The 24,499-nt window shown below is 50.9% G+C and overlaps 1 protein-coding gene across 1 annotated transcript in view; it reads right to left on the bottom strand.

The window, feature by feature from the left end:
- CHPF (chondroitin polymerizing factor) overlaps nucleotides 1-9,198 on the bottom strand; it is a 54,791-nt gene extending 45,593 nt beyond the window's left edge. The window contains 1 exon segment of the mRNA XM_029604975.1: nucleotides 8,696-9,198. Within this exon segment, the coding sequence (XP_029460835.1) occupies nucleotides 8,696-8,985 (290 nt within the window). The 5' untranslated portion in view covers nucleotides 8,986-9,198.
- Between the last annotated feature and the right edge of the window lie 15,301 nt (nucleotides 9,199-24,499).

Genomic DNA, 24,499 nt, shown 5'->3' with positions numbered 1-24,499 from the left:
CACGAGCCACAGGCGGCGATCCCCAGGCTCACGCCGTCTCCTCTTCCTTCCCACGAGCCACAGGCAGCGATCCCCAGGCTCACGCCGTCTCCTCTTCCTTCCCACGAGCCACAGGCGGCGATCCCCAGGCCCACGCCTCCTCCTCTTCCTTCCCACGAGCCACAGGCGGCGAGGCCCAGGCTCACGCCGTCTCCTCTTCCTTCCCACGAGCCACAGGCAGCGATCCCCAGGCTCACGCCGTCTCCTCTTCCTTCCCACGAGCCACAGGCGGCGATCCCCAGGCTCACGCCGTCTCCTCTTCCTTCCCACGAGCCACAGGCGGCGATCCCCAGGCCCACGCCGTCTCCTCTTCCTTCCCACGAGCCACAGGCAGCGATCCCCAGGCCCACGCCTCCTCCTCTTCCTTCCCACGAGCCACAGGCAGCGATCCCCAGGCCCACGCCGCCTCCTCTTTCTTCCCACGAGCCACAGGCAGCGATCCCCAGGCCCACGCCGCTTCCTTTCTTCCCACGAGCCACAGGCAGCAATCCCCAGGCCCACGCCACCTCCTCTTCCTTCCCACGAGCCACAGGCAGCGATCCCCAGGCTGTTTTTTCTCACTGATATAGGATCTGAACCCATCTAAAACATGACCAGTAATACAGTGATCCTGCAGGCGCACCATGAGAACCTCATGGTCGATGCTATCAAAGGTGGCCGATAGCTACATTCTTATGCGCGATCTATGTCCCCAGTGAAAACCATATTTGATAGAATCGATCAAGAAAGCCAGCAAGATCTCTGTATTTAAAGATTTTCTGAAGCCGTATTGAAACTGATTCAGTACTACATGGTCTTCCAAAAAGGTTTTACTTTTTATATTTTAGTTTTAAAAAATTTACAATTACAACACAAGACTCTTTGTACCAGAAAAATTAAGAGGTGTGTGTAATACAATATATCAAAGAAACACATGTATACAAAAGAAAAATATTCTTTACGCATGCCTCTATTATAAAAGGAAAAAGAGGGGAGGCTAAGATAGAAAGAAGAGTGAAATAACATTGAAATAGGCAAAAGGAAGAGATGAGAAGTATTCTGCTAGCGTGTAGTCTCTGTGTAGGGATCTCTAGCAGCCTGGCATTTCCCTAATAGAAGGTGTATTGGTGTTTTAGGGCAGTGTTGCTTTTTCATAAGTACGGTTGTTACTGTTTGAGTGCTGGCAATTAGTGCTGTATTATATTGTAATTCAGTTTTCTCATGGCTTTCTAAGGGCCAAGCCCACAGCTAATGCACTTTACAATAGGCCTAGAGCCAGAGTTCCAGGTGTCGTCTTGCAATGTTTCCTGGCTGGCAGAACAGCAGTGCATGTAAATATAATGTTCAGGTCACTGTAGGTGAATTTTACCTCAGAAGACTAGTTTTGGATTGTAGTTTTTCATGTAAAATAGGTGGGAGTGGGGATCAAGGCTTTAAAGGTTTGCCTGGGCTGCCCATTATCCTGACACTGGTCACACACAGATCCGCACCAGGGTGTGAGGCGAGGTATTCACTGCTCTGGGAACCCTGACCCCACCATTTCAAATCAGCGAAAGGCCTAGGCTCCAAGGGGACCTCTGTGTGCTTTGGGAAGAGGGCAAATCATCTTTCTTTGCCCCAGACAGATTGCCTTGAGCTGCCCATGGGAGCAGCAGCATAACTGGGGCTGATCTCACATTCTGTGACTGAGTAATGCAGACTGAAACCAGGAGAGAGACAGAAACATAACAAAGGCCTTTGGGCCTGCTCCCAAGCTCTACCTTCACATCCTCTGCACTGCTCCCAGGCCCGTTTGATTGTGTTACTCTCCCATTGCTTCCACCACCTTTTTTATGAAGAAATACTTCCTTTTGTTAATCCTGAGCAGACTCCCATAAAATAAATAAATAAATAAATAAAAATAACCCCTTCCCCCCAAAAAAAACCCAAACCACCCTTTACTCTCAGAAATTAAAACACCAAAGGCAGGCGTTAATGTCAGACAGCACCGGGCAAGTGTACAGAAAAGCACAAAAAACTGCTTCTCTGAACACCCTCTGACATATTAACAACGATATTAAGTCGGAGGCCCCAAAAATTTACAAAAAAAAAAAAAAAAAAAAAAAATCTACCCGCAGGTTGAAAACCAGACGCTCAATTTTGCTGGCATCCGTTTTCCAAACCCGTGCCTGACAGCGGGTTCGACAAGCAACGCCAGTAAACTTTAGCGTCGGCTGTCAGAGCCGCTGGTGTCCCTAGCGCCTCCTTATTAGTGCGGACCCTCATTTAAAGACTTACTGTGGAGTTTATTGAATCGGCCTGCAAAATCATTAAAGATAAAATAAAAACTAAAAAGATTTTATTTAAGACTTTTCTATACAGACATTCATATAAAAACCACATCGGTTTACAAGGAACGCGGATAACATAAGAGAAGAGGCAAAAAAGTTACAATGAACAGGGGCGAAATAACTTGGAGGAAGGTGAGATTTAAGTAGAAATTAAGGTAGTAGAGAGCTCAGGGGGGAGTAGCTGGAGCATAGTTAGTCCTAACTGGGGAGGGAGAGAGGAAATCAACTGAAAATCCAAAGGTTAAAGATAAAGGGTTCAGCAAGTTAGGACAATTTGGGGAGGAAGGGAAATGTAGGAACTTTATCTGTCTACAAGATAAATTGCAGACAGCGTTATCAGCCTGCTGTGCAAATCTGCAAGTTAAACATTCCTTGGACAATAAAAGCCTTAGACGGTGAGGAGCAGGCAGCAGACATGAGAATTAATGAGTGAAAGATTTCTGAGGAGGAAAACTGATATCCAGAGACCAAACTCAAACACACAATGGAATGGAGGAGCCCTGGGCAAGTGATGAAGCCCAGGATGTAAGTACAGCGAGGGTATCAGCCACTAATGGAGAATGGCTCTACAATCTGTCACTGAGCGCCTGCCTCTCTCGCTGCTTTACATTGCAGAACATTTACCCTGCAGCTGGATGTAAGTAAAGCGAGGGTATCAGCCACTAATGGAGAATGGCTCTACAATCTGTCACTGAGCGCCTGCCTCTCTTGCTGCTTTACATTGCAGAACATTTACCCTGCAGCTGGATGTAAGTACAGCGAGGACATCAGCCACTCTAATGGAGAATGGCTCTACAATCTGTCACTGAGCGCCTGCCTCTCTCGCTGCTTTACATTGCAGAACATTTACCCTGCAGCTGGATGTAAGTAAAGCAAGGACATCAGCCACCCTAATGGAGAATGGCTCTACAATCTGTCACTGAGCGCCTGCCTCTCTCGCTGCTTTACATTGCAGAACATTTACCCTGCAGCTGGATGTAAGTAAAGCAAGGACATCAGCCACCCTAATGGAGAATGGCTCTACAATCTGTCACTGAGCGCCTGCCTCTCTCGCTGCTTTACATTGCAGAACATTTACCCTGCAGCTGGATGTAAGTAAAGCGAGGGTATCAGCCACTCTAATGGAGAATGGCTCTACAATCTGTCACTGAGCGCCTGCCTCTCTCGCTGCTTTACATTGCAGAACATTTACCCTGCAGCTGGATGTAAGTACAGCGAGGGTATCAGCCACTCTAATGGAGAATGGCTCTACAATCTGTCACTGAGCATCTGCCTCTCTCGCTGCTTTACATTGCAGAACATGTACCCTGCAGCTGGACCAATTCTAGACAGACACTGCTACAGATATAGTCAGGCCAATTCTGTAAAGTGTGCTCTGTTTAACACACGTCTATTACCCTGTATTCTGTAAGGGGTTTAGCAGCTCGAAAACACGTGGGCAAACCCCCTGAAAACTACAGAAAAGCAGTATTTAGGAAGACCTTAATTTATGAGCAGACTGCAAAGGTGTACAGAAAAGCAAAAAAAATACTGCTTTTCTGTACACCCTCCAACTTCATATCCTATTGATATTAAATTGGAGGAACCAAAAAAAAAAAAAAAAAAAAGAAATTAAAAAAAAAAAGTGCTGGCCGGTTCGGTTAGGAGCACAAATGGTGAAAGCAGCTTGGAATAAAGTGACTGCAGCAGATAACTCAGTGCTTAAAGTCAGTCTGGCAGGTCTAGCTCATGCACATGCGGAATAGGTTACATCAGTTGGATATGATATGGGAACCTTTAAGTGGTGCCACGAGGAGTAGACATAGTAAAACCACATTTGGTTAAACATTCACTGTCACTCAAAGCCTAAGGAAAGGCTCTGAGATTCGTGTATCAGATGTGGGGTAAATAAAGAAACATTAAGGTACTGTTAATAGAATTTGTAATTAGCAAAGACACAACTGGTGAATATAGGACATGTTCACTTTCCTTCTGGCACTTTATTAAAGCATGAAAGATGTGAATCCTGCGATCATATCTTCTTTCTTTGAGTGAACATAAGAACATGCCATGCTGGGTCAGACCAAGGGTCCATCAAGCCCAGCATCCTGTTTCCAACAGTGGCCAATCCAGGCCATAAGAACCTGGCAAGTACCCAAACACTAAGAAGATCCCATGTTACCATTGCTAATGGCAGGCTCTATGTATGGCTTACAATGCTGTCCACGCATGGCGTTGCTGGTGCTCCTTTGAACTACCTCAAACCAACTCAATGCAAAAGAACTTTATAGCCTCCTGCCGCTCTGAACTGGTGAGAGAGCCACTGGCTACTTTCACTGGCCAAGAGGTAAAGTCTCTATATACAGCCAGAAGAGTGCAGTCCAGGCCAACTCCATCAAGATAGGTTTGCATGTTCTTGGATTTCAGCAAAGCTTTTGATACAATCCCACATAGGAGGCTCATGAACAAAATGAGAAGCTTTGGAGTGAGCATGGATTACAACTGATTGACCGATAGAAGACAGCGTGCAATGGTAAATGGAACCTACTCTGAAGAGAGATCTGCGTTAAGTGGAGGGCCGCAGGGATCGGTATTGGGACCAGTTGTGCTCAATACGTTTGTGAGCAACATTGCAGAAGGGATAGAGGGTAAAGTTTGTCTATTTGCAGATGATACTAAGATCTGCAGAGTGGACACGCCTGAAGGAGCAGAGAGAATGAAAAGTGGTTTACGAAAGCTTGAAGTGGTCGAGGATTTGGCAGCTGGGCTTCAATGCCAAGAAGTGCAGAGTCCTGCATCTGGGGTGTGATAATCTGAAAGAGCTGTATATGATAGGGAGTAAAACAGTGATGTGCATGGACTAAGAGAGAGACCTTGGGATAATATCTGACAATCTGAAGATGGCAAAGCAATGTGACAAGGCGATAGCTAAAGCCAGAAGAATGCTGGCTGCACAGTAAGATGAATAACCAGTAAGAAAAAAGAGATAAGGACTTTGTCCTTGGTGAGGTCTCACCTGGCATACTGTGTTCAGTGCTGGAGTCCTTATCTCAAAAGGAAAAGAAATAGGATGAGGCGGTGCAGAGAAGGGCGACCAAAATGGTGTGGGGTATCAGAAAACCTATGGGGAGAGACTGAAGAATATGAAGCGAGGAGGCACGAGGGTGATGATGCAGACCTTCAGATACCTGAAAGGTTTTAATGCTATACAAAAGTCAAACCTTTTTCATTGGAAAGAAATCAGTAGAACTAGGGGTCATGAAATGAAACTCCAAGGAGGACGACTCAGAACCAATATCAGAAAATATTTCTTCACAGAGAGGGTGGTGGATGCCTGGAATGTCCTTCCTGAGGAGACGGTGAAAACCAAAATAGTGAAAGAATTCAAAAGGACATGGGACAAATATTGTGGATCCCTAAAGGCTGACAGATGGAAATAAAAGTGTGCTTGGAGTAACTTGCTGATGCGGCGATTACTACCCTTAACCAGAAAGCCTTGATACTGTTGATGCAACTCAAACTGATTTCTGCTTCAACGGCAAGGCGTAACGGGAAATTGCATTCAAGCAGCAATCAACAAGGGGTCCAACTTTTACGGTGTGGGAAACTGATAAACATGGGGTAACCTACAAAGCACAACAGATATTACCATAAGCTTACTGGGCAGGCTGGATAGACCATTTGGTCCTTTGCTGCCATTGTTTCTGTACAATGGAGGTAGGCTATAAAAAATCATCTCATGCACATTTATTTTGGATATCCTGATCACCAGGCCTGTTAATGGCTCTTTTGACCAGAATTGGCCACCCTTAGTCTATCAGCCCTCCCCATACCCTGCTAGGATATTCTTCACTCCACAGCCAGAAGTCTTATCAGTAAGAGGAGCATCTTTATGGGGTTTAGCAAGAGCTTTCTCCATGTGATGGGGGCCAAAAGTCTGATGGGTATGGCCTGGGAGACGGTGCCCAACAATCTGAAGGCAGCAAAGCAATGTGACCAGGCGGTGGTTGGGCTGCATAGAGAGGAGGCATAACTAGCAGGAAAAAGGAGATCGTTGCAGGTCCTTGGTGACACCTCATCTGGAGACTGCATCTAAAAAGGAGAGAGGCCGAATGGAAGACATCCAGAGAAAGGAGATCAAAATGGTGTAGGGTTTGCACCAACAGACTTATGAGATGAGAGAGGGGCCATACGATACAGACTTTTAAATACCTGAAAGGTATTCAAACTGCACAAGAATCAAACCTTTTTTGATAAAGAAAACTATATAGAACAAGGGGGTCATAATATGAAGCTCCAAGGGAGACAAATCTGGACCAGTGTCAGGAAGTATTTCTTTATGGAAAGGCTGGTGAATGCAATGAATGCCCTCCCAGAGGAGGTAGTGAGGACAAAGATGGTAACAGAGCTCAAAAAGGCACAAGAGGATTCTTAGTGGCTTAATGAAGGAAACAGAAAGGGTAACCTGTGTTGATTGGGGCAACCTGCACAGAGCCACAATTATCCTAAGAATAAAAACAAAAGAAAAAAATGCTAGGCAGACTAGATGGATCACTTGGGTTTTTTTCTGCAGACATTTACTATGTTACTATGTGAATATCCTTTAATAACTGAATTAAAATCCCAGCTATTTATTACAGTAACACACAGAGACCAGAATGGAAGGCAGACACACTTAAAGTTGCAGCAAATGCACCGAATTAAATTAACGATAAGAGCTATTGGCACCAGAGTCTTAACAAATGAAGCCAGCTCATGTCTTTCAGCAGATCAGATGAAGCAGTTTCTGGGTGCACCAAGCTGATCGTTTGACAAGACACTGCCATTCACACTCTTAGGATGCTAAAGTCATTCACATGACTTCTATGCCAAGTGAACAAGAACACTTTCCTATGACTTTAATAAGGCACCACTAGCATTTGTCATTTCTTACAGAGGTGACTGCTAACATCAGATTGAACAATGGCTCCTCTTGATATGAGCAGTCTTCATAGGTTGCAAGACCTTTCAAAAAGGATCAACAGGAATGATGTGCCACATAGAAACCCTTTCTTCAGATGGAGGGCTTCCCAAACCTGTGCTGGGAACCCCACAGCTAGTCAGGTTCTCAGGTATGAATATGCATGAGATACATTGCATCTCATAGAGATGCAGTGTATGTAAACGTATCTCATGCATATTCATTGTGGATATCCTAAAAACCTGACTAGCTGTGGGGTCCCCAGGCCAGGTTTGGGAAGCCCTGATCTAGAAATTAGTTCTAGTTTATATTCTGTTTTTTGAGGCACTTCAAAGTGGATAACGTTTAGGTAGTGCTGGTATTCCCTGCCCCCAGTGAACTCTCAATGACAGGGGCCGATGCAAGCTCGTAAAGACATGCATCCAAACTGGAAGCCCCCATTATGAACGCACGCGTACATCCCCCTTTCCTGGTGCCCAATGCAAAACCAAATGAGCTGCTGTGCTAAAATGAAATGTGCTAGGAATAAATTGTGAATCCCCGGCGCATCCTTGATATCGGGCACCCAGGAGACCTGGCTGTGTATGGTGTTACCAAAAAGGATGCTCAAAACACGAGCATGTTTTATCCCTGGGCAGGGAATTCACAGGCACAATATACACAGCCTGGAGCCTGTATATTGTGCACCCAGAAATTATTTTCCCACAACCTTTTTTTTTTTCTCATGATGCTGCTTTCTGTGGTTCCTCCTACTTAATGTCGCAACACTATTAAGTAGGAGGAAACACAGAAAAGCAGTATTTTTTGTTTCCAGACACACCTTTTGATGTGTGGCAAGATTTTACGCTTGCTCCAGGGCAGGCATAAAATTTGCCATGGTAAAAAGTGAGTCTTGGGCACCCACGATTTTTTGCATCGCTGGGTAGTAGCTAATAGCCTCATTTACATGTGATGAGCGCTATTATAGCTACGCCTTTGTTTGGACATGCGATTTGGACTTGCTGATCCCCTTATTACATGATGGATTATGGATGCACACCCGAAACGCTCCTCCAACTGCTCACTAACCTGGGCGTTAGGTTGGGCGCACTTCATTGCATCAGCCTGTAAGTCTGCACCTGAGGCAGTGGAGGGTACAGTGGCTTGCCCAAGGTCACAAGGAACAGAAAGCAGCAGCATTTGTACCTGAGCTTCCCGGGTTCACAGCCTCCACTCTAACCACTAGGTTGCTCCTCCACTCCTTTAAAACAAAGAGGCTTCTATCTGCTTAATAGTCACACGTGAAGAATCATCTCTTTGATGTCCAAAGGTCATGTAGCGCATAGATTACGTTTTGTGTTTGCTCTTTAAAAAGTACAACAACTTACAAAGAGCGCAGTGCTCTCCATGTCGCCCCCGCCACCCTTACCTGACAGTTTTCTTGGGTGTTATCTGCGGGTTGGAAGGTTTGTAGGGTACAATTCTTGGCTCCCAGCTCTCCCCATTATCCGAAGCTACACCCAGCGGGACAGAGTTGGGTTTTCTGGCTGCATTGATGTTGCCTTGCTGCTGTAGCTGGTCCTCAGCTCCCTGGATCCGCACACCGCATGGCTCCTCCACCCAGGTGACACTCAGCAGGCTGAGCGTAAACCCCAAAGAGATGCCGATCACAACAGGTCCCACTGGCCGGATGATGCCCAGCAGCATGGAGAGCCTCATCGCTGGGCGGGTTAGGGGCTGCACCGGAGCAGTCTGCAGGTCGCTTCAGTCTGCAAATGTGCATCGCTCAGGGCCCAGCGGCAGACCCACCCTCACCATGACGTCCGCTTGGCCAAACCCTGCTCAGCCCCCTGCTACTTATGCAGCGGCTTTCTGGCTACCTCCTCCGGGCATGAGACCACCTCCCTCCCTCAACAGCACTCCATCAGGCACGAGGACCCTCCCCCCCCCCCAACTATACCACCAGGCACGAGTACCCGCCCCTCCCCCACTACACCACCAGGCACGAGGACCCTCCCCCCCAACTATACCACCAGGCACGAGGACCCTCCCCCCCAGCTATACCACCAGGCACGAGGACCCGCCCCTCCCCCACTACACCATCAGGCACGAGGACACTCCCCCCCAACTATACCACCAGGCACGAGGACCCTCCCCCCCAACTATACCACCAGGCACGAGGACCCGCCCCTCCCCCACTACACCATCAGGCACGAGGACACTCCCCCCCCCAACTATACCACCAGGCACGAGGACCCTCCCCCGCAGCTATACCACCAGGCACGAGGACCCGCCCCTCCCCCACTACACCACCAGGCACGAGGACCCTCCCCCCCAACTATACCACCAGGCACGAGGACCCGCCCCTCCCCCACTCCACCAGGCACGAGGACCCTTCCCCCCAGCTATACCACCAGGCACGTGGACCCTCCCCTCCCCTCCCCCACTACACCACCAGGCACGAGGACCCTTCCCCCAATTACACCACCAGGCACACCCCGAAGGGTACGAGACCCCTTCCCCAGAAACAACTTCACCTCAACGGGCACGAGACCCCCTTCACCCTTAATCCCAACGGGCACGAGACTTCCCCCACCCACAACTCCAGCCTCCGTTCTAAGCCCAACACCAAGTCTGACGTGTCACCCCTCCAGCACCGCCCCTACCGGCGAAACGTCACGGCGCAAGGCCGGACCACGCCCTGCGTTTCAGGCCTCCCTAGTTCCATTGGCTAGGATTCAGAGCGAGGCTTCCCACACGCAGTGAGGGGAGGAGCTCTGCCAGGCCCATCCGGCAGCCTGGAATCCCTAGAAAAGCGCTCGTTACGTGCGTCAGAGACTGGAAAGGACCCAGGGGCGGGACTATCGTCAATACGAGGCTCCGTTACTAAGCAACCGACGCTGCTCGCCCGCGGGACACGAAAGAGAAGGGGTTTCCGCGATACCACAACTACCCCTGTATCCAGGCCCGGCCTATCGGGTGTGCACATCGCGCGCCGGCACAGGGCGGCGGAAGTCCCCCATTCCTCTGCCTGCCCGAGAGAGAAGAACCTCGTCCTCCTGCTCGGGGCCGGCGCGAGCTCTTCAAAGCACGTGTACTTAACACGTGCTCTGTGCTGATCTCGCGATGGAAGAGATCAGCAGAGAGGAAGCGCTAGCGCCACCGCGACGTTTGATTAGCGCAGGGGCTGAGTGTGTGCCTGGGGGTATTTACGTGTGCGAACGGGAGCCTGACTGGGGGTATGTGTACGTGTGAAGGGGACTCTGACTTGGGAGTGTGTATGTTAATGTTTATTTATATACCGTCAATCTGAAATACAATCTTGGTGGTTTACAATAAAATCAAGGTTTATAAATACATAAAATCTTTTATATATAACATAAGAACATAAGAAATTTCTATGCTGGATCAGACCAAGGGTCCATCAAGCCCAGCATCCTGTTTCCAACAGTGGCCAATCCAGGCCACAAGAACCTGGCAAGTACCCAAACACTAAGAAGATCCCATGCTGCTGATGCAATTAATAGCAGTGACTGTTCCCTAAGGGGTAGATTTTAAAAAAGCGCGCCTTCGCGTACTTTTGTTGGCGCATCAGGCGCAAACAAAAGTACGCTGGATTTTAGCAGATACGCGCGTAGCCGCGCGTATCTGCTAAAATCCTGGATCGGCGCGCGCAAGGCTGCTGATTTCGTGTAGCCGGCGCGCGCCGAGCCGCACAGCCTGCCACCGTTCCCTCCGAGGCCGCTCCGAAATCGGAGCGGCCTCGGAGGGAACTCGCTTTCGCCCTCCCCTCACCTTCCCCTCCCTTCCTCTATCTAACCCACCCCCCCAGCCCTATCTAAACCCCCCCCCTACCTTTGCCGGGGGATTTACGTCTCCCAGAGGGAGACGTAAATCCCAGCGGGCCGCTAGCGTGCCGAGACGCAACCTGGGGGCGGTTCCGGAGGGCGCGGCCACGCCCCCGGACCGCCCCGGGCTGAAACCACGCCCCCGGACCGCCCCTGGCTGAAACCACGCCCCTGGGCCCGCCCCCGAAATGCCGCACCGATCGGCCCCGCCCCCGACACGCCCCCCTCGAAAAACCCCGGGACTTACGCGAGTCCCGGGGCTCTGCGCGCGCCGGTAGGCCTATGGAACATAGGCGCACCGGCGCGCAAGGCCCTGCTCGCGTAAATCCGCCCGGATTTACGCGAGCAGGGCTTTTAAAATCCGCCCCTAAGGAAACTTGATTAATAGCAGTTAATGGACTTCTCCTCCAAGAACTTATCCAATCATTTTTTAAACCCAGCTACACTAACTGCACTAACCACATCCTCTGGCAACAAATTCCAGAGCTTAATTGTGCGTTGAGTGAAAAATAATTTTCTCCGATTAGTCTTAAATGTGCTACTTGCTAACTTCATGGAGTGCCCCCTAGTCCTTCTATTATCCGAAAGTGAAAATAACCGATTCACATCTACTCATTCAAGACCTCTCATGATCTTAAAGACCTCTATCATATCCCCCCTCAGCCGTCTCTTCTCCAAGCTGAACAGCCCTAACCTCTTCAGCCTTTCCTCATAGGGGAGCTGTTTATTTATTTATTTATTTATTTATTTATTTATTTGAAACTTTTATATACCGGCGTTAGTGGGGACATCACACCGGTTCACATATTAACAGCAGAACAGAAAATTACATTATAACAGGGCAATGGAACATGGGAGGGGAGAACGAAAGTGAAGCATAGAGGGATAGAGAACAAGCCGCAGGGGCTGTTCCATCCCCTTTATCATTTTGGTTGCCCTTCTCTGTACCTTCTTCATCACAATTATATCTTTTCTGAGATGCAGCGACCAGAATTGTACACAGTATTCAAGGTGCGGTCTCACCATGGAAACATAGAAATGATGGCAGAAAAAGACCAATCGGCCCATCCAGTCTGTCCATCAAGCTCCCACACTTATTTTCCCATACTTATCTGTTTCACCGACCACCAAGTTCAGGGCCCTTGTTGGTAACCGTTCCCAGTACAAAACACTCACCATCCTCCATAACACTCTATACCAGTGGTTCTCAACCTTTCTAATGCCGTGACCCCGCAATACAGTTCCTCATGTTGCGGTGACCCCTCGCCCCGCCCTCGCCCCGTGAGGGTGGGGTGAGGGCGGGGCTTTGGTCATATGGGGGCGGGGTTATGGATGGGGTTGGATTTTATTGCACACTTATCATTTAATTATAACATTTATAATGTGAATGTAACTCAACTCACCATAGGTTCTCACATGCATGGCACACTGACCCATGATCGTCACGGGGCTAGATGTAAAAGTACAGTTTGTATCCACAGGAACCCCCCTGACCCACAATAATGGATGTAAAGCAGAATTATGACATTCCCCATACAACTCACCCTACAAAAAAGATATTCTGGTTCTAGTGACATCTCAGTAACAGCAACTCAAACTCCTTCTATTTCCAGGCTCAATAGCCCTACTTATGAAAAGACAGCAGTTTACCACCAATGCATGTCCTCTTGAGAAAACACAACAAATAAGACTGATACAAACGCTTACATGCTAGTAAAATATCTCATCTCGGTAACAGACACAGAACCGACCTAACATACTCCCAGGATCTGTAGTAATGCACATAAACTAATCCGCACACAGTTACACCTGTATTATGGAATACACTCAAACAGGAGCAACCCTATCTATGAAAAGGCAACACTACAAATATTAAATCAGGTCCTAAAAACCAATACACCTCTTATTAGGAAAACAGAACTAGCAAGCAGCTATAGATCCCCACACAGAAATAATTGTAAAACTATACTAATAAGCAGAATAAATGTTTCAAAACAGCTATGAACATCCAACAATTAAAAACGCATAAAAACTATTAAACATTCTCCAAACACCAATAAAATATTTAAAAAAAACAGACATCACACAATTAAAATGGCAGTCAAGAAAAATAAACTTAAAAAGCCACCTTTACTTACCCCCTCCAGCAGCTCTCCTACTCCCCTTCCCTGCAGGCCGTGGCACTCACCAGAAGCAGCAGTAGAAGCTAAGCTCTATACTTATGGTTCTCTTCCTTAGTGCCCATGTCTCTCACACACACACACCATACCAGTCATGCCCCCATGACCAGTTTCTGTCTCTCACACACCAATCATCTCCCAAACAGTCTTTGGCACACACACACCAGTCACCTTCCTGAACAGTTTCTCTCATGCCATACACACACACACACACACACACACACACACAGGCTTCCCACTCCCGTGTTCTACTTACATATACGGGCTTCTCACTCTCATAATCACTTTCTCACACACACACACACACACACACCAGTCACCTTCCTGAACAGTTTCTCTCATGCCATACACACACACACACACACAGGCTTCCCACTCCCGTGTTCTACTTACATATGTGAGCTTCTCACTCTCATAATCACTTTCTCTGTCTCTCTCTCTCACACACACACACACACACACACACAGGCTTCCCACTCCCGTGTTCTACTTACATATATGGGCTTCTCACTCTCATAATCACTTTCTCTGTCTCTCTCTCTCTCACACACACACCCCCCCCACACACACACACACACACACACACACCCCCACACACACTCACTCACTCACCAGTCTCTCACTCCCATGCTTGTTCTCTCCACATGCACAGGCTTCTCATTCCCATAATCACTTTCTCTCTGTTACACACACACCAGTCTCTCTCATTTCCATGCTCACTCTCCACGTGCACAGGCTTCTCATTCCCTGAATCACATTCTCTCATATTCACACACACACACCAGTCTTTTTCTCTCACACACACCATCACCTTACCAAGCAGTCTCTCTCTCTCATGCATGCACACTCACCCTGGTTTCTCACTCCCATGCTTTCTTTCACCCCCACAACACCAGGCTTCTTACGCCCATGCTTTCTCACATACCCAGACTTCTCACTTCCATGCTTTTTCTCTCTCTCACACACACACATCAGTCCACCTCCCTGACTAATGTCTCACACTCTCACATACACATCAGTCATCTCCCTGAGCAATCACTTTCATTGTCTCTCACATACACACACACATCAGCTCTCTGACCAGTCAATCACACACAGGCTGGCTGGCTGCTTCTCTCTCTTTCTCTCACTCACTTCCTCTTCTCCCCCGAGCACAAATGGGAGCTGCAGCAGCCTCCGCTGGCCAAGAAAGAAGAATCCCATCGGCCGCGGGAGGCTCATGCTGCTGTCTCCTTTCTCCATTACCGGCTGCTTCTTTTGCTCGGAGAGCGATGCTGCAGCCGCTGCTGCTACTTTTTCGCGCGGCGCGGCTCTCTCTCCTTCCCGCGCACCACAATTCACTTCCTGTTCCGGGTCACGGGAGGGGGGGGGGGGGCAGGCGCAGGAAGAAGAAAAGGCCCAGCCGCGGGTGCAGAGCTTCTTCTAGCGCCGCTGCCGTTCCCGCTGGGCTTGAACGTGCTGACAGCCCGGCGGCAACGGCAGCGGGAGAGACCGGGAGCGCGCGACCCCTGTGTTTTGGGCGTTCGACCCCCGCCGGGGTCGCGACCCATAGGTTGAGAACCGCTGCTCTATACAATAACAACTCACCCTGGCTTGAAAATATGCCACAATTCCGCCAAGCTAATCGCCCCACGAGAAACTCCCTTGCTGGCACTCTCCAAATCCCCTCACTTAAAATTGGGCACCTTACCACTACCAGGGATAGAGCCTTCTCTATTGCGGGCCCCACACTTTGGAATTCCCTCCCCGTCAACCTCCGCCTAGAACCATCCCTGAGCCACTTCAAAAAAGGAATCAAAACATGGCTCTTTAGACAGGCATACCCCAACTCCTCTCAATCCTAATTTTGTCCTACGAACCACCTCAGCTCACGCTCAGCCTTTATACCATCCCTTCCTGCTTCCTTCCCTTGCACTCCTAGCCCCCCATTACCCCTCCCTCTCACCCCCTAGCAACCCCTCCCTCAAAGTACCCGTGCCTTACTGTACCCCTCTTCACTCTACCCCACCCGCCCCTCTCCCCCTGCTCCCTCCCTCCTTTCTCCCCCCCCACTAGCTTTTAACTATACATATGTGCACTTGCCTCCTCATACTGTAAATAAGCCCTCATATGCTAATTTCTCAAGTGTACATGCCTCGTTTAATTTGTTTATAAGTTCTTTTGCATATTTAACCCTAACTTGAATGCAAAAAAGTTGTAATTCTGCTGTTGACTCTCTTCCTTTGTATTTTGCATATTACCCAGTTAGCCCCTCCCTTGTTCATTGTAATTTCCCTTCTCAGTTACTTGTAAACCGACATGATGTGTCCTACGAATGCCGGTATAAAAAAGTGTTAAATAATAATAAAATAAAAATAAATTTCCTGCCCTCCCCGCCATTGATGCAGAGAGTAATGAAGTTGTATCAAAGTTGAGCATAAGGCTTAATGGTTAAGAGTAGTAACCGCCACATCAAGTAAGTTACCCCGATGCTTGTTTATCATGACTGCACAGATCAATGCCTTGTTGGATGTTGTCTGAATGTAAATACTCTTTTCCACTTTTCTTCCTGCCGTTGAAGGAGACAGCAATGTTGTTTTCCTAGCGTGTAGCAGATGGACTCAGGACCAATGGGTATAATGTACTCCTGCTAGCATAAGAACATAAGAACATGCCATACTGGATCAGACCAAGGGTCCATCAAGCCCAGCATCCTGTTTCCAACAGTGGCCAATCCAGGCCATAAGAACCTGGCAAGTACCCAAACACTAAGTCTATTCCATGTAACCATTGCTAATGGCAGTGGCTATTCTCTAAGTGAACTTAATAGCAGGTAATGGACTTCTCCTCCAAGAACTTATCCAATCCTTTTTGGATAGGTTTTGGAGCAGTTGGAGATGGATCAGATTTCAATCTGACGTCAGCCCCTAGTACATATACCCCTGCAGGAAGTGCAGTTCTTCAGTAGTATTTTCCGTCTTCATAGCAGTTAGGGACTATCTGCACGCTCTCGCAGCGTTAGAACCAATTCAACGAAGAAAACCCAAAATTGAAGAAAAACCTACCTCTGAAGACAAGCCCCGCTCTCCTGCGGTGATACCCTTGGGTCCCTCCCCCAGTTGAGATTTCCCGAGGTGATTTTCGTGGTCCCTCGGAGGTGAGCCTCGGTCCGGTGGCTGATTTGCAGCGAGGACCTAGCCTCTGATCCCGGGCGTGGCTGAGAGGGCAGCGGGTGCACCCTCGAGCACGGCGGTGAAGGTATTTGCCCTCTCCCCCCGCAGCCGGAGACCGCCCGGAACGAAACCGGGAAGCGCCGAAGACGAGGTAAGGTAGAAATCTTCAGCGTTAACGCCGGTCTCCGAAGTACAAGGAGTCGCACAGGTCGCCTGCCGGGACCAGTGCCGCCGAGTTGATCCACCCTAGCAGGGCCAGGTCCCGGTTAGTTCCAAGGGTCTGCCCACATGGAGACCCTCTGAGGTGGTCGCCATATTGCCTGGGTGGTCGCCTTCGCCATCTTGGCCCTAATCGCCGCTCCGTTCGTCGTCTCGATCCTGGCGCACAAGACTACTTAGGCGCAAAATTACATGTGCGCATAAAGTTACACGCACTTAGGGGTAGATTTTCAAAAAGGGCACCCTCGCGTACTTTTGTGGGCGCATCAGGCGCAAACAAAAGTACGCTGGATTTTAGTAGATACGCGCGTAGGCGCGCGTATCTGCTAAAATCCTGGATCGGCGCGCGCAAGGCTACCGATTTCGTGTAGCTGGCGCGCGCCAAGCCGCGCAGCCTACCTCCGTTCCCTCCCTTCCTCTACCTAACCCACCCTCCCCGGCCCTGTCTAAACCCCCCCTACCTTTGTTGGGGGATTTATGCCTCCCAGAGGGAGAAGTAAATCCCCGCGCCAGCAGGCCGCTGGCGCACCTAGACGCAACCCAGGGGCGGTTCCAGAAGGCGCGGCCACGCCCCCGGACCGCCCCAGGCCGAAACCATGCCCCCGGGCCCGCCCCCGAAACGCCGCGTCCCGCCCCGAAAACGGCGCACCGCTCGGCCCCGCCCCCCCGACACGGCCCCCTCGGAAAACCCCGGGACTTACGCGAGTCCCGGGGCTCTGCGCGCGCCAGCAGGCCTATGTAAAATAGGCGCACCGGCGCACAAGCCCTGCTCGCGTAAATCCGGGCGGATTTACGCGAGCAGGGCTCTTAAAATCCGCCCCATAATCCTTGGGCGCACAAGTTACACACACAAGGGCCGTGCGCACAAGATATACACGTGTCGCACGCCTACCGGGCTAAGCGCATATCCACGACTTGGGTGCACAATCCATATGCACAGCTTAGACACGCCGGGGCGTTTCTGGTGGTGCCATGGTTGTCGGCGCATAAGGGTTTATGCGCCGACAACCATGGCACCACCAGAAACGGAGATAAAGGCTCAAGGCCTCTGCCCAGCATGCCATATCAGAGCTGCACAAAGCGAGGAGGCCAACACCCTGTGCGCTCAGTGTGAGGAGGCCCTGGGAGATCCAGCCCAGGGCCAGTCCCACCCAGGACCGAGTAATAGCTCCTCAGTGGGTACCCCGGACTTAGCAAATCCCAGCGGGACACCCCCACAGACGGGGACCCCCAGGGACCCAATGCCCCTCAGCTTGCATCCATGGGTGGAGTTCTTCAAAGGGCTACACACCTTTGTTCACATGCAAACGGAAGCTCTGGCTGATCAGCCACATCCTCCGCCAGAAGACCTTATGCCCCAGGCCCCTCGAGGCCTAGACAAAGGTTTCCATCACCCAGAAGTCCCACCTATGGGGCATGGACAACTCTGAAGAGGAAGCAGAGCCCCTAGAAGAGGGGGAACTCCCCCCGGGGACAGAGCCTCACCGAACCATGAGACGCTTCTTCACCAAGGACGAGCTCCCTGACCTGGTCACCCACAGCCTGAAGGAGCTCGGTATCCCGGGCCCAGGCGCTTCAGGGAAGCCTAAGCCAAATCCCCTGCTGGAGGGCCTCCGCCAGACCTCCCACCATTTCCCTCTGTTACAAGCTGTCCAGCAGCTAATTGACCTGGAATGGAGTGCTCCAGAGTCCACATTCAAAGGGGGACGAGCTATGGCAGCCATGTACCCCCTGGACCCGGCAGCCAAAGACCTTCTCACATGCCCCAGAGTTGATGCCATGGTCTGCACAGTCTCGAAGTGCACTAATATCCCAGTGGAGGGAGGAGCAGCACTCAAAGATGCTCATGACCGGCGGCTGGAATCCATCCTTAAACAGTCTTTTGATGTAGCCGCTATGTCCCTACAAATAGCGGCTTGCTGCAACGTAGTGACACGTGCCTGCTTATCTCAGACCAGGAGCAACACCCCTGGAGAAGTCATGGAACCAGCAGTATCATTCCTTGTGGACACTGCCTCCGATCTGATGCGCACAGCAGCCAGAGGAGTGTCATCTGTGGTGGCTGCCAGGAGACAACTCTGGCTCCGAAGCTGGTCGGCTGACGCATCATCCAAAACTCGCCTCACAAGGATGCCCTTCAGGGGATCCCTCCTGTTCGGCAGCGAGCTGCAGAAACTGGCCAACAAATGGGGCGAGTCCCCATTGCCATGCCTACCGGAGGACAGGATGAAGAGAAACCAACGACCCTTCCCCCAGTCCTCCAGGGGCAGAAGTTCACAGCGCTTCAATCCATACAGAAGCAACTATCAAGCGCCCCGCCCTCCAGGCAGGAACCAGTCCTTTCGGAACAAGCACAACAAGAGGGGAACCAGCTCGGGTACAGGCCCCAGCCGTACCCCACAATGAGATTCAGCCGACCCATCCAAGGGAAGAAGCCATAGAGGGCAGACTAGCCCTTTTCTACCACAGATGGGTCGAGATAACTTCGGACAAGTGGGTCCTCAGCACCAGGCAGCCGGAATGAGCAGGACCCAGCACAGAACCCCAGCAGGTACCAGCCCAAGACCTTCCGGTCCCTGCCCCGGCCCCTGGACCGCCAGAGAAGGCGAAGGAACGCACGGTCAGCCCCCCGGCTCACAGGAACAAAAAACTGTGAGTACCCCATCCCCACTCAGGATGGGGAAGGGCAGAAAACCGCGATCCAGGGTCCGACCGACGAAAAGTTCTCGGGGAGCCCCCTTCAAGCCAAAGCGGGGGAGGGAGACCACCCGACCCCACCCCCCGGCCCCAGCCTCGGAGATCCACCCCATGCCTCCCCCAGCCACCCACCACCCGGTGGGCGAGGACCCAGCACCGGGAGCAGGCACCATCCCAGACAACAGCAGGGGACCACATGCAGAACAGGCGGGCATGCAGGCCGCCCCGGCCCCCCAACGAGACCCCCGGACAACACCTCTCGGCCAGGGCCCCCCGCAAGCCCACAGCCATCACCTCGCGCCCCCATCGACACCCAAGCAGACGACTGGCATCACCCCGGCTCCCACGGGGTTTCCCTTACCATGGCGCATCCCCCCTTGGATGCAAGCCCCCGACGGAATTCCAGGCTTAAGCCCACCCGGGCAGATCCCAGGCCACTACGCTCAACCTCAATGGTTCCTGCCAGCCTACCCATACCAGATGTACCCGTGGGGGTACTGGCCTGGGCTACCAGGGGAGCGCCCTCCACCGCTGGGGCTAACAACCCCTCCAGAGAACTCCACCTCCAATGATCCTCGGGGCCCACAGGCCACCTCGCCGAGCATGGAGAGGACCCATCCCGACCCACCGCAGCAACTCACCCAGGAATCAACACCTAACCAGGAACAGTGCACCCATCCCAACAACGGTGCAGCAGAGAGGACAGCTCGGGAAGACCGTCCGCAAGACGACGCAGGGGCAAGTGCAATGCAGGATACAAGCCGTGGTGAGTTTCCTGCACAAGTTCCCCCACCCCCACATCCCACCCAGGGACCAATAACTGCGCAAGCAATTAAAAGGAAAGGGAAAGCGAGGCGTAGGAGGAGGTACAGCTCCTCATCCAGCGAAAGCAGCTCCTCTACGGATACGGACAGCGCGGATGATGACAATCAGAATCCGCCAGCAACAGTCCAGGGAGTGGAGGCAACAGCGGCTGCGGCACAGGGCATCCCTCTATGGGAAAGCGTGCCAAGAAAGTTGCGGAAGTGGATAAAGCAGAAGAAATACATAGACATTTTCCGACTTATGGAAGGGAGGAGAGGTCAGCGGAACAGGAAAAGAGCGAAGTCCAACGACCCGCCGCCAGACGGCAAAAAAAAAATTGTGCGTAATATCATGAACTGGACACGCGCATATTTCCGCATGATGAGCGTCATCACAAAGGACAATCCTTGGCAGTGTGGACCCATGCTAACCTACGGGGACACTATCCTAGAAGCGTACCGGGCGTACGAGGGATGGGCCTGGTTAAATTATGATGAGCGTTTCCGCGATCGAATGGAGGAGAATACGCAGCTATCCTGGGGAACGCCCGATGTGAACCTCTGGCTCACACAAATGACCAACAAAGCCAGTGATGCCGGTGAACGGAGTAGAACAGCTGCAAGGCCATCAACGTCTGGACTTGGCTACCCAGGAACCGGAGGTGCAATCCAGCAGCGCGTGTTGGAGATACAACAAGGCTTCATGCAATTTCAAAGAATGCAAATTCAAGCACATATGCCTAATTTGCTCCACACCGCACCCAGCGAACAAGTGCACGAAAAAATCGGGGAGTGTGAGTTCTCCTAAAAAGGAAAAATGAAGCCCGGCACTACCAAAAAGCCGCCTCGACGATAAATTTGGAACGAATGATGCATTGGCTCGACAAATACCCAAGGAGAGAGGAAGCACAGAAGATTTCAGCAGGTTTCCAGGAAGGGTTCAGGATCCCTTATCAAGGCAACATCAACATCCACACAACATGCAATGCACCATCCACAACGCGGTACCCTGACATCATCCGAAGCAAATTGGACAAGGAGGTTGAGCTGGGCAGAATTGCTGGACCTTTCCAGATGCCTCCCTTCCAGAAAATGATGATTTCCCCGCTGGCGGTTGTGCCAAAGAGGGAGCCGGGCAAAAACAGACTTATTCAAAACCTGTCTTTCCAATAGGAGCATCCGTAAATGATCACATAGCACGAGAGGCATGTACGGTGCAGTATGCATCATTTGACAGTGCTATATCCCTGCTCGGGAGGTCGGCAGCGATGGCAAAAACGGACATAGAATCGGCGTTTTGCCTGTTGCCCGTGCACCTGGACAGCTTCCCGTTACTGGGTTTCAAGTTCGAAGGGCAATTCTACTTCGACAAGTGCATGCCTATGGGGTGCTCAGTTTCATGCGCCTACTTCGAGGTGCTCAGCACATTTCTTCATTGGGTGACGGCGGAGAAGGCAGGTTTGGACAACATCATACATTACCTCGACGACTTTTTGTTTGTCGGCCCAGAAGGGACTGGTGCAACAACTCACCTACTGAGGATCTTCTAAGAAGTGGCAAGGGATTTCGGTGTCCCTTTAGCGATGGACAAGACCGAAGGGCCAGGGACGAACATGTGTTTTTTGGGCATTGAACTGGATTCAGAAAAAATGATATCCAGGCTTCCAGAAGACAAGATACAGAAACTGCGAAACCTCGTCGACAACGCAATGCGGGTGAAAAAACTAACGTTGCGGGAGGTGCAATCGATAGTGGGTGCTTTTAACTTTGCTTGTAGGGTGATCCCAATGGGCAGAGTTTTCTTGAGGAGACTAGCAGCTGCGACCACATCAGTACGGAAATCACATCACTACATAAGGATAACAAAAGCAATAAAAGACAACCTAGCGATATGGAAAAGTTTCCTGAAGGACTTCAACGGAATATCCATATGGCAAGAGCCCCCGATGTCAAATCGTGACCTGGACATACAATCGGATGCCTCGGGGGGGGGGGGGGGGATTTGGAGTGTATTGCCAAGGCGCGTGGGCGGCTGCCCAATGGCCATCAGAATGGGTGCAAGAAGGTATAACACGCAACATAACATTCCTGGAGTTATTCCCAATTTGGGTTGCATTGGTCATATGGGGACCTAGATTACAAAACAAACACATAATTTTCTGGAGCGACAATCAAGCTGTAGTATACGTCATCAACAGGCAGACAGCGAAATGCCCAAAGGTTGCGAACCTATTGAGGCAAATAATACTGAGCAGCTTGCGCTTAAACACTACCATTCGAGCGCGGCATGTACCTGGAATTAGTAATGGCATTGCGGATGCGCTATCACGTGCAAAACGGTCTCTCTTTCGCAAACAGGTGCCCAACGCAGAGGAGGAGGGGACTCCGGTACCAGAACACTTATGGGCAATTGGACTGCAACCACCCTAGACGTGCTACGGAGATCAATGGCGCCTGCTACATGGGGTGCGTATTCCAGAGGATACGGGAAAGTGCGAGCCTTCCTCAGTCAGCACGGTTGGGAAAACGGTCCGGTGCCGGAAGGCTTAGTAGTGGACTGCATCGCTTGGGCCAAGGAGTCTGGACTGTTGAGGGGCATCATGGTGAAGCAGCTGGCAGGACCGGCCTTCTTCATAAATGCTCAAGGATGGGGCAATCCCACCAAGGGATTTCTGGTTAAAAGACTAATGAAGGGTTGGGGTAGGCAGTTAGGATACAGGAAAGACGGGAGACACCCAGTTACTCACGAGTTATTAGTTCAGATATGGTATGCGCTACGGGAGATTTGTGATTCACAATTTGAAACGCAGTTATTTCAGCTCGCATTTTCACTTGCGTTTTTTGGGGCCCTGCGCATAGGCGAACTAGTGGCATCTAGGGAGGATTCGGGTGACACGGGGATGCTACTGCGGAACGTGCAGATACTGGGGAAACACACTCAGAATATCGATACCTTGGTCCAAGACAGGAAAAGGGGGCCGCGGTGACATTAACCAGGTTAGACAATCAAGTCACCTGCCTGCTGGCTAATTTACAAGCGTTCTCGGCAGTCCGCCCCAAAAAGGAGAGCCATCTGTTAGCACATAACAAGGGGGTCCCTTTGACAAGGTATCAATTTCTGGCGGTATTTAAGCGGGCGTTAACCAAGGTGGGGCGGAACGCAGCGAACTTTGGGACCCACTCCTGTCGGATAGGGGCAGCGACGGGCGCCGCGCAGGCAGGTCTGGCCACGGAGACCATTCAGCAAATAGGAAGGTGGCGTTCATTAGCGGTTAACGCATACGTGAGACTGGACAGAGTTAGCTCACAGGGTATGCATAACTAACAGGAATTGTTCTTAATTGCAGAATCGTCCACTAAGTCGAAAAAGGTTTGGATCGTGGGGCATTCCTTCGTGCATTGGGCAGCGCAGAGGGCGCAACAGCGCAAGCACGGCGTGCATCTCGGTTTGGCCCCGTGGGTTACATGGATGGGAAAGCGAGGGATGCGGTGGCGCAACTACTGCCTGCGCTTCGTGCCAGAAGGGAAGAACTGGCAGCCCCAGACATGTTAATAGTGCACCTGGGAGGCAACGATTTGGGCACATGGACCTGCAGGCAGCTGTTGCAGGAGGCAAAAAGGGACGTGCACGAGTTGCAGACATGGTTCCCAGGCGCGGTTTTATGTTGGTCAGACATTATCCCCCGGATAAAATTTGCGAAGACCAAGTTATGGGGAAGGTGTCGCAAGAAGCTCAATAGGCAGTTGGGGGCCTGGTTGGGGCGCCTGGGGGGGTTACCAGATTTGCCATCAGTGGGCGGACGAGCAGTGCGAGGGCTTCTATCGGGAGGATAAGATACACCTTTCAGACATCGGGTACGATTTGTTTATTAATGACATAATTGAAGCAATAGAGGCGCAGGTAAAGAAGCACCGGGGCCACAGCTAAAACACTGTTTATGGTTGGGGGCTCAGAGCAAGTGTAGACACTGCTTGGGGGCCGGTGGCGGGTACCCGGGCCAATAGGACTCGGGGTAAAGGGATCAGCCGCGGGCTGACAAGCAGATTGCCGGAAGGAAAGGGGGACCACGCCTGGAGGCAGGGCCCCCCTGCTCACTACGCGGCGGGGGGCCGGCGAACGGAAGTCGCCTTGCTTGGAGCGCGGCAGGCGGCGCGGGGTGGGCGTGGTCCCGGAAGAACACATGGCAATAGATGGATATATACCGATGTATTGGCCCGGGGTGCTGGGTTGTTATGACTTGCATTGTGTGCTGTTTTATATATATATAAAAAAAAAAAATATATATATATTTATATATATATATATTATATATATATATATATATATATATATT

The sequence above is a fragment of the Rhinatrema bivittatum genome, chromosome 6 (assembly GCF_901001135.1).
Source record: "Rhinatrema bivittatum chromosome 6, aRhiBiv1.1, whole genome shotgun sequence".
NCBI lineage: Eukaryota > Metazoa > Chordata > Amphibia > Gymnophiona > Rhinatrematidae > Rhinatrema > Rhinatrema bivittatum.
Note: the sequence above shows the minus strand (reverse complement) of the source record. Positions and strands in the feature narration are given on the sequence as shown.